Here is a 15,589-nt window from a genome sequence, read left to right on the forward strand (position 1 = left end):
CCTGTCTGTTGCTCTGTCCCCTTTGCAGCAGCCTTCAAGTAGCCTTGCACGCCTCTTGTCCAGGGTGCTCACTACCTCTCAATGTTTTTATTCCCTCTTAATTCCACCTGTCTTCTTCAAATGCTTGAGTCTAGCCATTCTGATCCTCCTCTCCACTCCAGCAGAATCCTCCTTTTTCAGGAAATGTGTGCTGAGTAGCTGCAACCTCACCTTCTGTCACACATTCTCAGCATCGTCGTCCCTCTTCTCTGAGTGGACTACCTGTCCCTATTTGCCCCATCGAAAAGTGACTCCCAGGATGGAACACAGCCCTTGGAGTATGGATGGCCAGCCCAGGACCAAAGAGCTGGACCCACCCCTGCTAGGCACCAGTCTTCTCTCCGTGAGGCCTGGGCTTGCACGACCCTGTGTGCAGGCTGCTCACAGCCAGTCTGTACCCCTTGCTGTCCGCTGAAACCACTGCTCCTTCCTTCCCATCTGCTGCTGAGGTTGGACATATGAGGGTTTGAATTCAAGTAGGGTGTGTGTGTGTGTGCGTGCGCGCATGCCCATGTGATTTTGGAGGACTTTTTAGCTACTGATTTTCCTTTCATATTTTTTCCTTCCTTCTTCCTTTGTCCTCCTCCCCTGCCTAGTCCTATGTTAGTCCCTTTGGGCTGCCCTAACAGAATACCACAGACTGGGGGGCTTAAGCAGGAGAGATTTATTTCTCTCCATTCTGGAGGCTAGAAGTCCAAGATCAGGGTGCCCTCATGGTTGGGGTGTAGCTAGGGCTCCCCTTGTGGTTGCAGACTGCTGACTTCCTGGACTTCTCACTGTGTCTGCACCTGGAGGAAGGGGCCCGGGAGCTCTCTAGGGTCTCTCAAAGGCCACTAATCCCATGCATGCAGGCTCCACCCTCATGACCTGATCACCTTCCAGAGGCCCCACCGCCTAATGCCATCACACTACAGATTAGGATCACAACATAGGAATCTGGGGGGACACAGTTCGTCCATAGCAGCCCCCAGCTTTCCTTCCCTTCCTCTCTCACGTCTTCCGTTTGAGTCTTTTGCGATGTTAGGCTGAACTTCTTTTCCTTCTTTGGAGGGACCTATCCAGTGCTGACCAGAAGTCATGTGGGGGTGGGAGGTGAGGGGGTGCAGGGAGGTTGGGCGAGGGGACCTTGGGATTGATAATGCCCCAATTCAGATAATCCTGCCCAGTTTGCGAACATCCTAGCATGTGGAGCCTGGACGCTCCAGGACAGGAACATCCCCACGGAGCCATAGGCACTGTTCCAAGGTGGGCTGATGTAAGGGCTCCAGTCACACTCCCCTGCTGGCCTTCCCTGGGGAGGCCAGGCTGGGCCTCAGCCTCCCACCATCCTGGCTGGTTTCTTTTCTGGTATTGCTGCATTTTCTGCTCTATTCACCTTGACTTCTCGCATAACATGGCCCTCGTGGAAAATGTTTCTTTTCTCCACATGCCTGACAAGCAGGTGGTTACCATGTCCACGGATATCGTGGCCTGCATAGTCAGGGCAGCCTCAGGCCCTGCCATTTCGGGTGTGGAGTGGTCCACCTGGGACAGAACCTGTCATTCATTCCCGAGCATCATCAACTTGAGTTACATTTGCCACACATTTAGTTTTGTTCTGTTTTGTTTTCGACAAACATTATAAGTCGATAGCTTTGCATAGATAGACTGAGAACCCTGGCAAAGATGTAGACATATTGAGACCCACATGTTTGACCTCTAGTTTTTTCCCACAAGTTAGGCACATCTGGGGGACACTTTGGCAAGGTAGAAAGGGTGCCAGTTGTTTCAGCAAACATGACTGGTGTGAATTCAAGAGCCTATCCCAAGCTGAGAGGTCAGCACATGCAAAGGTGTGGAGACATGAGTTTCCCAAGAACCAACTCAGTTTTCAGTAGCTTGGACTTTGCCCAGTGGATAAACATTTCCTCAAGTGTGTTCCTCAGAACCCTGATGCTCTTGCAAAAAATATTTCTGTGTTTGAAATCTTTGGGGAAAGGCTGTACTTCATTTGTATGATTGAAGTCACAGTGTGTATTAGCATGCTAAAGGCTCTGAGAAGTCCTGTAGGAGCAAAACCTGTTCAACTGAATCTTTCCCAAATGTACTTGACCATGGGGTCCTTTGAGCTTGCTAGCCCTCTGCAGGAAGGTCACTGATATGGGCACTGGGGACCTGAAAGGAATAAGGAAGAGACGAGGACACCATCTTCCACACTCGGCTATCTGAGTTCGGGAGCCTCGGGTGCTGCCCTTTCACAAGACCCTCATGCCCTTGGCCTCCCCGCCTTCAGCCACGGCTGTGATGGCCATTCCCACATCACTGCATGGCGGGCCTCGTATCTTCCCATAGTCCACCCCACGGCGTTTTCTGATGCTAAGGGAGATCATCAGGCATGCAGCTCAGAAGTGGGCGACCCTCAGCCAGCAGGGGACAGGAGCAGGTGGACACACGTCCCAGTCCCCATCTCTCAGAGGGATGATCTTGGCAGCAGTCGTGCTCCCAGCTCAGTGGCCCCAGCAGCAGCCTTGATAGCACCACTTACTTTGGCTTTTTTTCCCTCCCGTCTTCCTTTCCCCTCATTTTTGCTTCCTGGGATTATTTCTGGATAAATTCCTGGTCTCATTGACCCCCTCTCGGCCTGAGAGCCACCCTCAAATGCCACCCTGGGGGACCGCGGGGATCATATCCCTGGGGTTTAGAGGGAGCGTTGGAGTCTGACGGGCCTGTGTCCAGTCCCAGCTCCACTCCGTCTGCTGTGTAGCCTTGGGAAGGTGCTGGAGTTCAGGCTGCTTCCTCATCTGCCACAGGGGAGTTACGCACTTTGCCACATGCGGCTGATGTCACAACTCAACACAACGGTGCTTGGCCTGTGATCTTCCGCGGGTGGACACCGCCTGTGGCAGCCCATCACCTTCCCCTGACCTTTGCCTTCTCCCCTGTTGCCTCTCTGTCCTCCCCAGACATCTTCGTGCTGATTGCTTCTGTGCCCGTGGTGGCTGTGGGCAACCAGGGCAACGTCCTGGCCACCTCCCTGAGAAGCCTGCGCTTCCTGCAGATCCTGCGCATGCTGCGGATGGACAGGAGGGGCGGCACCTGGAAGCTTCTGGGCTCGGCCATCTGTGCCCACAGCAAAGTGAGTGCCACGGAGAAGCTGCTGGGGCTTCTCACCCACCTCTGCCCTCCAGGGGGATCCCCTCCCCTACAGTGCCCCCAGAGGGCATCCGTCCTGCCATCATGGAGGAGGAGGAGGAGCAGCGACAGGAGAGGCGAGAGCAGGTGTGCTGCAGGGAGCAGAGCACGTAGGGCTGAGCTCCAGCCTCAGCTCCACTGTGCAGACGACTTTGGCAAGTCACTCGGTTTCCCCATTTCTAAAATAGGGATAAGAACACCTGTACCTCTGGGATGAAATGAGCTTATGCAAGGCAGCATGGCAAGGGGGGTGGGCCACGCAGACAGCTTAGAATCCAAACTCTACTAGTGTGACTTTGGAGATTTTCTGTAACCTCTCTGGGTCTTGGTTCCTGCATTTATAAAACAGGGATGCTGCGCACGTACCTCACAGGTGGAAAGCGCTCAGAGCATACCCGGCTCGCAGGAAACATTTCATTGCTATTATATGTAGCCCAAAGCACAACACTGAGTGCTTACTGTTGCAGATTAGCTCATCCCAGGACTTGGGCACTGTTCCTGCCTCATCACACTGATAAGGGAGCCGATTCGGAAGTGGATGTAACCTGTCTGAGGCCACGCAGCCGGACTCAAACCCCAGGCAGCCTGGCCGCAGAGCCCGTGTTCGGTGGTCTCTGCTGTTCGCGGTAGAGTCACTTTCCAAGGGGGATCAGAAGCTGGGACAGGTGGGCTCAGTCCAGGCCCCTCCCAGAGTCCCTTGTGCTGGAGCGGGTGTGGAAGCCCAGGCCGGCAGAGCCCAGCACATCTAGAGCTGAGGTGCCCAGCGGGTCCAGAGCCGTGCTGCTCCCTGAGTTTCCTTCCTGCTAGTCCAAGCCTTTGGTATCACTTTGTTTTACCATCCTCACCTTAGCTGGCCCCTGGAGGAATGAGGAGAACCTCTGGGTCTCAGCTCAGCAGGAAGAGCCCCTCAGAGGCCAGAGCAGGAGAAACAGAGGGCAGGACCCCTGGGGTGGGCATCCTTCAGGGGATAAAGTCAAGGCTGCCTTTGTTACCAAGAGAATATCTTCTTATGCCAACCTTGGTGAGTACAACAGACACTGTTGGTGCCAGGCCCTTTTTACCAGGAGGATGTGCCCAGCCCTCAGCTGCTCAGCTGTTGGCTGCTCATGCTCCCAGCTGTCTCCTTCTCTGGAGAAGTAAAGGAGCTGCCTTGCCCAGGAGGGTGTACTGTCCTAACCCTCCTCCCTGCCCATGAGGGAAGCCCACAGCCAATGGCAGCTGGCGCAGGGCACATTTCTTCAGGTTGGGACCAGCCCTGTGGTGCAGTTCATACTCCAGAGCTGCCCAGGGGATCAGGCTGAAGGAGGCTCCAACCAAGACCACATCTCTGCTTAGCTCCCTCTCCTGCGCTTCCTGGCTTCCCTCACTCCCTCTCTTCTGAGTGCCTCCCTCAATCAGCACAAGCCAAGAAGTCACATGCACCTAAATCCTTATCTCAGGCTCTGCTTCTGGTGTACTGGACCTAAAGCAAGTTGACACAGGGGAGCTCAGAGCTTTCCTTGTAAGTGTTAACATCACCTCCACTGGACAACGCAGAACACACTCACATAACTCCTGGGTTCCTACATCTCAGATATGCTGGTATCTCCTAGTAGAATAAACATGAACTTAGGGGTCAGATAGCAACCCAGTGCAAAATTCAGCTCAGCTGCCTTCCTGGTGTAAGGCTAAGAATGTTACTCTATTTTTAGGTGCTTCCTCTGTGGTTAAAATGTGAATCCTTCCGGCTGCTCACATGAGAAAAGGTACACTTAAGTGCCTGGTAAGCAGTAGGTGCTCATTAATGGTTGCATTTGTTATTCCAGATATGCCTTTCCTCACAAACAGTGCAAATAAATATATAAGTAAAATTAAATACAAATTTAAAACACTTGGGAGTCTTCCATTTTTTGCTAGACACTTTTTATTCTCTCTGTGCTACCTCTGACCACAGACTTTTTGAGGCCAGAGCTTTCTTTCGAGAAGGTCCTCCACCTGACCTTGTATTTTATCTTTTATCAGAGGACATGCTTGTAACATCTACCCTTGCAACCTGGACAGAGATGAGCTGATTCATGGCTCTGGAGGAAATCAGGACTAAAAATGCTGTTTAGGTCCTTGTCCTGTGTTCCCTCAGATTAGAATAGAGGACAACTGGATGTTTGTCAAGTAATTCCTGGGAAGAGACAGGTCCGCGCTGCTGCCAGACCCCACAACTGGGGCCACTGGGCAGAACTTCAAGATGAAATCACATCTCTGTGGTTGGAGACGAAAGGCAGAAAAAGAAACTGCTTGTCACGCTCTATGTCCCACACCTCCCTGAAACACCACCACTGCACACACACTCTCAGCCATTCGCTGTTGCTGAGCCACAGAGCAGCTGCCGGGCTGCCCTTCACTTCCGGGGCAGGCAGTGTGTTTAGGAGGTGAGCACGTGCCTGGATTTGGGCCCAGCCTCCCCATTGGCTAGCAGCGAGAGCTTAGGCCAGCTCCTTCTCTAAGCCAGGTGAATGATCACTTACCAGTTCACTTCTTCATTCATTCTTTCAAAACGCATGCACTCTGGGCCAAATTCCAGGCTGACCCCTCGGAGTGGGGGGCCCACATTGTGCAGGGTTAGACTTTTAAAGTTAGAGTAGGCCAGGCCCTGCCTCCAGCACAAAATCATTGATGTCTTCTTGCTCACATGGTGTCTGATGTGGGCCGGGTGGCCCTTGTTTGTCTTAAAAATGGGTTTTGAGTCTCCGGGGCTTGGACCATCCTGCAGAATGGACTTAAGGAGCGGGCAGTAAGTTGCTCCCCTCACTCCCCACACTGGCTTCACCCTAGTCCCTCAGCCCCAGGCTGACTGCAGAGAGCTCAGGCATGTGCCAGAGGCTGTGGGGATGCCACAGAGCTGCTGGCAAAACCTGTGTCAAGTCAGAATGATTTTAAATAGTCCTGACTATTTAAGTGATGACAAGGCATAGACTCGGGACACATTTTCACTCCTCATCAGGGACCATTATACCACCTCTTAGTAATCCAGCACAGCCAGGTTTTCTGTGCATTCAAGAACGGTTAGCTGTTCCCTTGGATAAGCACCAGCTGAAACTCTGATTCACATTTGTGGGCCAGAGGGTATGAAGAGATATAGGAACCCTAGAACACACTCAACAAGGCAAGAGGCTCATGCTCAGACAGCCCCTGAGGGTGGGCTCTCCATTTGCCTGCTCCTTCTCAGCCTCCCAGGAGGACAGACACTCACCGAGGGGAGAGGCGGCTGCACTGCCCGCTCCATCCAAACGAACCCACGGAGTGAACTCACACCAGAGCACCGTGCCCACAGTGCTGTGGGGCGAGCCAGGCCTTTTAATGTGTCGGAGAGTCAGGGAAGTCTGTTTAGAAAACAGGGAAGGCATAAAGACAGGAACTCTAGCTCAAATATTCGGCAGACTTTCACAATGGAGGTGACGTGCGTCTGAACTTGACTCGAAGCTCTTTGGTTGGTCCCGTGGGAAGGCCCAGTTCCGGTAGCGAGACCAGTGTGAGCAGAGCCCAGGGGGTGGGAAGCAGGAAGCTACCCCGGCAGAGAGATTCTGTTGGCCAGAAGGCCAGCTCGCCTGACGCAGGTGGCCAGGGAGGTGCTATGTATCGGTGTGAGCAACTCTGTTCCCCGAGAGACTTTGCAGGAACCACAGGGCTCATCTCCAGCTTGTGTGCACCCATAACCTGGACTTTCTTCTTCCCCAAACGACCATGCTGAACTCTGTATTGGGAATAGAATGGGAGAAACAGGAAGCGCCTTAGGGATTGTCTCCGTGAGCGTGTTTGAAACTTCAGTGATTTGCTGATCTTTGCCACATCTCTACATCATCCACGCCACTCCTTACCATTTTTATCTGAATCACCTTACTCTAGTGTGCTTACTTATATGTCCCAGTCTATAAGCATGATAGTATCCATGAAATAATAGGTTTTATGTGTTACTTATGTTAATTTTTAGAATGGCTTACATCAATTTGTGACCATTTAACATAGAAACTATGTATCTGCAGTACACGTGGCACTTTCAGGAACTCTCTGGTTTTAAAACTGAAGAAATTAAGGCTGAGGAAGAGAGTAATTTGCCCAGGGGCACAGCAATTAGTGGCACAGCTTGGTCCCTGTCCATAGCTGTGTGTGCTATTCCACGCCAGCTTCCCGTTGCTGTCAAATTCCTAGAAGTACTGAGCTCTAGCCTTGCTGTGCCCAGTCCTTGGAGAATCGAGACTCCTGCATCCTCAGCCTTGTGTCTGAGGCAGCAGCCAGTTCCTCCTGCCTCTTGCCTCCCTGTGAAGCCTCCTGAGCTGTAATAACAAGGTCACCCTAAGGCAGAAATCTTCCCCTCCTAGAGCCATATGTTTGCTTTGTTAATGATGTACTGATCCCATTGCACAGTGATGGGAGGTGAGGATCAGAGAAGGTGAGTTACTCACCCACAGTCACAGAGCTGGGAAACCTAGACTCCAGCTCCCCGAGTGACCTCCCAGTGACCACTCCCTGTCTGCTGCTCACCCTCCCAGGAGCTCATCACCGCCTGGTACATTGGGTTCCTGACGCTCATCCTTTCTTCATTTCTGGTGTACCTGGTTGAGAAAGATGTGCCAGAGGTGGATGCACAAGGAGGAGAGATGAAAGAGGAGTTTGAGACCTATGCAGATGCCCTTTGGTGGGGCCTGGTGAGTCACCACCTTGAAGGCTCCCCAACCCCCGGGGTGTTGTTAGAGACCAAAGAGCCAAGGCGTGGCACGGGCGTGCACAGTCTGCTGCCACCTTCGGCTGAGGGCCTGCCCACATGGTATGCAATTGCAGCAGGCTTTCTATAGGGCTTAGAGGAAGTCAGGGGGCCGTAAGAGTCAGGTCCCATGGCCACTCGAGGACCCTACCTCATCAGTCATTGGCTGTGATCAGCCAAGCCATGCATGTACAAACAGACTCAGTGGAAGAGCACATGCGTGCACACAGACCTTCAAACACATGTAGAGATGCACAGCCGCACACCCCCAGGACATGTGCAGTAAAGCTAGCATTGACTGAGGGCTTACTTTGCTCCGGAGCATTGCTCCACATACCTCGCACTTACTAAGACATTTTAAACTCAAGCACCTCCCTTTATTAGCTCCTTTCTTTAAAATGCAGAAACTGAGGCATGAAGAAGTTAAGGACCTAGTTCAGTTAGGTCTCAGCGCCAGTAAGTAGCTGATGTGGATTTGAATTCAGGCAGTTTCTCTCCAGAAGCCGCCACACTCATAACTGCTGTCACATCCTGCCTTCCATGTTCTTAAGTACAAGAGCACCAACAACTACATGTGAAAACACACCCAGCGATATGCAGCACACCCAGAACAGACGTGCGTGCAGACATTAGATCTGTGCACATATACATACAATGCATATAAATACACTCACAAGCACACATGGCTCCACAATCACACATACACAGATATACGCAAGAATGCACAGGCACACACACATTTACAAATTATTTAGTATTTGTTGACTGATTGACTACAGGTAGGAAATCCTTAACTTAGAAACAGGTGTGGTTTCATGGCTCCATGTGAGTGAGCTGGTACTGCTTGCCTTTTCTCCATGGGAAAAACATTCCCAGGGAGGACAGAGGGCCATCGGTGGGGCTCGGTCAATGCATTCTGATCAGTCCCCCCTGGCCCCTGGGAGCCCCGTGCCCACCCAGGAAGCCCCATGCCTGATCAGCGCCCCTCCCCCCCTTCCGGGGAGTCTTGTGCCTGAACTCCTCTCTCTGCAGATCACACTGGCCACCATCGGCTATGGAGACAAGACGCCCAAAACGTGGGAAGGCCGTCTGATTGCAGCCACCTTTTCCTTAATTGGCGTCTCCTTTTTTGCCCTTCCAGCGGTAAGTACCTTCCATGTTCTTCTCACTATGATGTGCAGGACCCTCACCATCTGGCCCAGCTGAACTTTGCAAATGCAGCCTTCATCCTGTCCTACCCTAAGTTCCAGCCCTGGTGACTCAGTAGCCAGCCCCGTCAGCACAGTTCCCTGCCTTTTTGCCACGGCTGTGCCCGGAGTGATCTCTCCATATGTCCACTCGTCCTCTGAGCCCCAGTTTCCATGCTGATTCTTTAGGCTGAGTTAGTTGCTCCCTCCTCCAGGCATAACTGTGTAAAGGCATTTCTGACCCCAGCTGGGGTAGTCCCTTCCTGCACCTGCCTCCCCCAGAGCTGTGAGCCCCTGGGTGACTGGGATCACATCTTCCTCCCAGCACCTCGCACATAGTGGGTCCTTTGTATATGTGAGCTCCCTTCCTGTGCCTGACACTTACTGGTTTTTGTAAAAAAAGATGCATTTTCCTCAAAAGTGAGTCTTGACCCGTGAGTGAATAACTTCCCTAAAGCCTGGGGCCCCTAAGCATAATATGAGCAATGATAGATAGTATTTGTTGAACTTACTGTGTGCTGGAATCATGTCAAATACTTTACCTATAGCATCTCATTTCATTTTCATGATGACATTTTGAATTTGGTGCATGTGTCACCATTCTCCAGATGACGAAAGCAGAATCCCAGGGCTGCTGGGCTGTGGAGCCGGGAATCCTGGGGCTGCTGGTTCTGAAGCCTGGCTCTTCATCACAAAGCTTGCAAAGAACCTTCTTACACAGCAATCCTATCCACCCTTCTTCTCCCACCCTTAGTTTGGTGACATTCTCTCTCCATCACAGCCCTACCTTGTCTCTAAGCTGTTTGACCTGGGCAGTGCCCATTCTGAAGCTCAGTTCCCTCATCTGTAACAGGCCAGGGGCTGTGGGGCGCTGCACAGTGTCTGAGTCCCTCTCAGCTTGAAGAGGGTGCGCTTCCATCCATTTAACCCACACGCGAGTCTGATCTGGAAAAACAACAGATCACAGTTCTGAGAAATTCCAGCTATAGTAGAAATCTCAAGTGACAATTTAAGCAGCTGAAATATTTGTTTAAAGTCTGGGAACATTTACTGGTCATCTTCTGTGTCATGCCCCTTGTCCCCCTTACTAAGCAGGTCCTGTACATTAGTTCACTTTCTCCTTAACAAATTACAAGGCGGGCCTAGTACCCCTATGAAGCGGGCCCCGTTCTCCCTATGAGGCAGGCCCCGGTCTCCCTATGAGGCAGGCCCCGGTCTCCCACTTCCCTACGAAGGAGACAGAAATGCAGCAGACAGAGGCTTGGCCAGGGTCTCAGCACTGGAAGCGGCAGAGTTGGGGGCAGAACCCAGGCCTTCCTGACTTCATGGCTCCATGTAGCCCAGCAGCCCTTGCAGAGACGGGAGGGGTGTCCCCTTCTCCCCATGCTTGGCGCCGTCACTGTGGCCCCAGGAGGGGGTGGGCTGACCTCGGGGCCTGCCTTCTCCCCCCCAGGGCATCCTGGGGTCAGGACTGGCCCTCAAGGTGCAGGAACAGCACCGGCAGAAACACTTTGAGAAGAGGAGGAAGCCGGCCGCTGAGCTCATCCAGGTGTGTGCCGGGGCCCTGGGACGGCCCCACTCTCCGTGTCTGCGTCCGTGTGTGCATGTGCGTGCACGCCTGTGCAGGAGTGGGCATGCCCATGAACCAGGGCAGGACCCAGGACCGTGCTTGCTTGTGGGTGGCTCTGGGTGTTGCTGGTGTTATCTGTTTGACCTGTGTACTGAATGCGACAGTCCTGTCACTCTCCCTTCCAGGTTCTAAGCCAAGCAGGAAATAGACAAAAGGCTCAGGGACTGACGCATCAGCTGTTTTACTAGCAGCCTGGGAGTGGAGAGTTTGGGGTGGGCCTGAGTCCGTTCTAGGCTTCTACTTCCCACTCCAGTCTTGACCTAGAAGTCCTCGAGGAAGAGTCAGCCTAGAGTGCAGGGGCTAAGCCAGTTGGCTATAAGGAGATGTGCCCCCTCACATCTGCTAACGATAGAGTACCCATAGCCAAGAGAGGAAGAGATGCCTCACCCATGCAAAACATTGGGCAGTTTGCCTATTTGTCCTGCCCAATAGACAGGCAAGCACTGGTGTACATTGGAGGCCTGCCAGCTGTCTGACTCTATCACTGCCCACACCGTGGACTGGAAGTTGGGAGACTAGTGAGAGGTGGTGGGTGGGAAAGGCAGAAGAGTGTCCTTGTACTTCAGAGAGAGCTCCTGCTCCGTGGCTACCTGGGCTGATGAGCACACAGAGAATAGGGAAGTGGAGTGTTGTGGCTATAGCTGCGCGGGGTTGAATGTCTGCATGACCACCTGCTCATGAATTTGTGTTTGGTTGCATGAGTGTGTCAGTGGGTCAGTGGGTCAGATACTGGGTGGTACATGATGTTATCCTTCATACCATAGTTTCTATGCCAATCCCCAATGCTCCGTTATCCCCCTGGCCCAAACCTTTGCAGTCTCCCCAAAGTTCTAATCTATTAGAATTAAAGCCTCATCTCCGGGGCTGTCTCTAGTACCCGGAAATGGCACAGAAGATAGTGTTCATCTTCCCACCTACTTGAGAAGTCTCGGGGAACCTGGCAGCAAGAGCTTTCTTTTCAGGACTTTCAGGACTTTACAGCCAGCGCCCTGCCCTGCAGCTCACCTCCCGGCCCCAGCCCATCACTGCCCATGGTAGCTCCCAGGTGATGGGGTCAAGGAAGGTTTTCTTCCCCAAGGAGCTACAAAAAGCCAAGAATCTCAGCTTCCCTGGATGTTACCTAAATGCATAAGGGCCGCGGGGGCGTTCTGCCACGGGGCATCCTGTGTGACGCTCTGCCCCTTCTCTCCTCCTCAGGCTGCCTGGAGATACTATGCTACAAACCCCAACAGGATTGACCTTGTAGCAACATGGCGCTTCTATGAATCAGTCGTCTCTTTTCCATTCTTCAGGCAAGTGGTGGCCTGTGTGAGTGCTCGGAGCGTGGCTAACCATCCTCCCGTGGTCTGTACTTGTGCCAGTGGTCTTCGTGGTTTCCTGGGGCACATCCTTCAGGGTAGTGGGTCCTAGTCTGGGCTGCACGTTTGAATCATAAAAAATCCCCAATGCTCAAGGCCACACTCCTGGCTAATTAAGTCAGAATTCCCAGGAGTGGGACCCAGGCATCAGTATTTTTTCAAGTTCCCTAGAGGGCCCTAGTGACAGTGACCTTGAACTCAAAGGCAAGAACACGCACAACCACACTGAATGCAGAACCAAGATGATTTCCATTTGCTATGCATCCCAAGGCCTTGGCACGAGGCCCATTCTTTTGGGTTGATTTATTATAAATAAGGCATTGTCCTAGCTGTCTGAGACATGGAGGGATGCATTGTGCTGCAGACAGCTGCTGTGATATGGGAATGACTTTTCGACTAAGAGAGAACGTTTCTTTCTTTCTTCTCTTCAAGGACAAAAGTATAAAGTCACTAGAGAAATTCACTTGGCAACCGTTCTGAAGCAATGTAGTCCCTTGGGAAAGGAATAGCCCTGAATTCCAACCTACTCCATATGTTTAATGGCAAAGGAGGAGATGATAATACACTGGTGTTTCCTCACCTGCCTCCTAAAGACTTTTTGTCTTTTGTTTATGCTTTTTTTTTTTTAATGACTTTATTGAGATATGTTTCACAGGCTGTAAGAGGATCTCACATACACTAAAAGGTACACTTCTAAAATGGACAATTTGGTGGTTTTCATATTTATAAAACTGGGCGCGATCATGTAGTCTGACTCCAGAGCATTTCCATCAACCCAGAAAGAAACCCTGTCCCCATTAGCAGTCAGTCTTCCCTCCTGTTTTCCCTGAGTCCCTGCAACTACTAATCTATTTAATATCTCTATTCTGCCTATTCTGGACATTGCATATAAAAATGTGATTTTAGAATATGTGGTCTTTTATGTATAGTTTATTACATTTAACATGTTCCCAGGTTTCATCTGTGTTGTCACGTGCATAAGAATGTTATTCCTTTTTATGGATGACCAATATTCCTTTACTTGATGGCCCATTTTGTTTATCTGTCCATCAGTTGATGCACATTCGGGTTGTTCCCACTTTTTGGTTATTATGCTGACGTACATGCCATGTGGACATACGCTTTCCGTTCTCCTGTGTATATACTTAGGATTGGCAATTGTAACTCTATGTTTAACTTTTTGAGGAACTGCCAGGCTATTGTCTGTGGTGGCTGCACCATTTTACCTTCCTCCCAGAGGTTGTGAAGGATGAAGTTGCACAGCACATCTCTAGCCATGGTGCTACGTGAAACTCTCCAGCTCAGGGGAGCCCTTTGTTAGTTTCCAAGTATATATATATGTTTGGGGCTAGCATGGATGGAGAATGATGGTGCGTTTTCATTTCTCTTTTGTTAATACTTAATACTTTAATGATAAACTTAAATACTAATATTAAAATGATAAACTCGTGGTTTTTCCATTGTAATAGGCCTCAGAGAGTTTCAAGTCTAAACCCAATTTTATATGAGAAGAACCCTAGGCCTCCAAAACTTCAGGAATTGCTCAAGGGCACACACGTCGTTGGGCATAGTTGAGACCAAACCCAGGTCTTCTCATTTGCTGGTCAGTGGAGACAGTGGAGGCTTAGTACAAGAAGGGGATGGGCATCTGAGAAGGTACAGGGAGATGATGCAGGAGGGATGATAGATAGGCCGTTCTCATGTGGAAGCAGAGATGAAGGCAGACATTAAAAACCTGACCTTGCTCTCCATCACCAGAAGGTCAGTTTGCTCAGTAAAAGCAATGACAGCCGTGCTGTCCAAGATGCTAACCACCAGCCATGTGTGGCTTTTGAGCCAGTGTCTGTTACTAGTGCACCTTAGGATGAATTATTTAATTTTAATTTTAATAGCCATATGTGACTAGTGGCTACATCTTGGACAGTATAGCTTGGAATCAGTAGATATGAGAATGAAAATGGAAATGAGACGTAGGCCAAAGAAGTAGAAGTTACTTTCCCAAAAAGATTCAGTTATTTATTGTATATGCAGACCTTGTTCCTTTGTTGACCAGGGTCCAGATTATTGGAATGCTTAAAAATAGAGATGGGGGGCTATATGCAGCTATCCCTCCCTACAGCCAGATAACACTGGACCTGCTTTCATACACACTGTGTTATTTAATCTTTAGAATGTCCTGGAAGATAAGTAGAATGGGCAACCCCATTTTTCATAACCCAGATTTTATAGGTGAAGAAACAGAGCATTGGTGAGATTAATTAACTTGTCTAATTTTACCCAGCTGGTAAGTGATAGAACTAAGATTGGAACCCAAGTCTTAGACCAAAGCCCATTGTATTTCTGGGAACAAAAAGTGTTTTAGGGAGAAAATTAGGATGAGAGAGGTGTTACTGGGATAATAATACCTATTTCTGAAAGTGAAACTGAATAAAATATGTGAAAACACCTGTGAAATATGTCAAAGTACCTGGCCCATAGTAGGTGTTCAGGCTGTGCTGGAGCAATCTGGGCTGGAAGGAAGCATCAGTGTCACAGTGGGAAAGGAAGATACTAAGCTCCCAAATTATAGTCTTAGGAAACCACTGTTGAATGACAGCAGGACTAGAACACCCTGTCAGGAATGTGAAGGTCTTTTATTCAGTTACCCCATTCATTCATTCAGCAAATATTTACTGAACATCTCCTATGTGCTAAGCACTGCGTTTGGCATTGGGGACGTAAGAGTACACAGAAAGGGGGCAGCTGTGCTGATCTTGCCACAGGTGGATGGAGACACAGAAGAGCCCATGGATGTTACCACTTGGAGTTGGTCGGGGCTTTGAGTAGAGTAGTCCCAGTGGAGCGGTGGCATAGAAGACTGCTGAGAGGCAGTGAGCACGTGGGGACAGCAAGCGCAGATGACAGCTGGAGTGGGACATGGGGCCAGGGTTCTTCCCTGCGTGGAAAGGGTCCGGTAGAGAGCGCTAGATGTGGAAGCAGTGGGGAGGGGAAGGACTCGTGAAGAGAGCAGGGTAGGAGGCCTGGGCTCGGAAGCGTGAGTGAGGATTGGCCATCAGTAGCATGCGCCTTTCATCCGTCGGCACAGAAGAGAAGCCAGGTGGGTGGAGCCAGGTGTAAGAGGTTGTCAGTTTGGTGGTGGACCGTGGGGCAGATCTAGCTCACTGAGAGGTGAGTCAAGGTCGTGAGCTGGTGGGAAAGCGTGGTGGTAGAGGAGAAGGCGTGACATGTTGTCGTGGAGAGTGAGAGAGTGGTGCCTCTAATTCCTTAACACCATTTCCCATAGTACCTTTGGCCTTGATCCTGCCCAGTCTACTCCCTCACCTTTCTCTTCTCTTATTGCTTTCCCTACTTCTCCTGAAATCAGAGACCCAGAGTACTCCAGGAAATCAGAGCATTTTCTCTCCAGGTGCTTCTGGTAACTTTTGGAGTTTAACTCTACAAGTGGCCCTTTTACTTCTCTACCATGGTG

At 50.7% G+C, this 15,589-nt stretch overlaps 1 protein-coding gene across 1 annotated transcript in view; it reads left to right on the top strand.

Moving 5' to 3' along the window:
- KCNQ3 (potassium voltage-gated channel subfamily Q member 3) overlaps positions 1-15,589 on the top strand; it is a 278,157-nt gene that overhangs the window by 236,271 nt on the left and 26,297 nt on the right. The window contains exons 4-8 of the mRNA XM_036890535.2: positions 2,982-3,154; positions 7,734-7,889; positions 8,978-9,088; positions 10,586-10,681; positions 11,960-12,054. Of these exons, the coding sequence (XP_036746430.2) occupies positions 2,982-3,154; positions 7,734-7,889; positions 8,978-9,088; positions 10,586-10,681; positions 11,960-12,054 (631 nt within the window). The remainder of the gene's footprint in view (positions 1-2,981; positions 3,155-7,733; positions 7,890-8,977; positions 9,089-10,585; positions 10,682-11,959; positions 12,055-15,589) is intronic.

Source organism: Manis pentadactyla, chromosome 3 (genome assembly GCF_030020395.1).
Source record: "Manis pentadactyla isolate mManPen7 chromosome 3, mManPen7.hap1, whole genome shotgun sequence".
Classification (NCBI taxonomy): Eukaryota; Metazoa; Chordata; class Mammalia; order Pholidota; family Manidae; genus Manis; species Manis pentadactyla.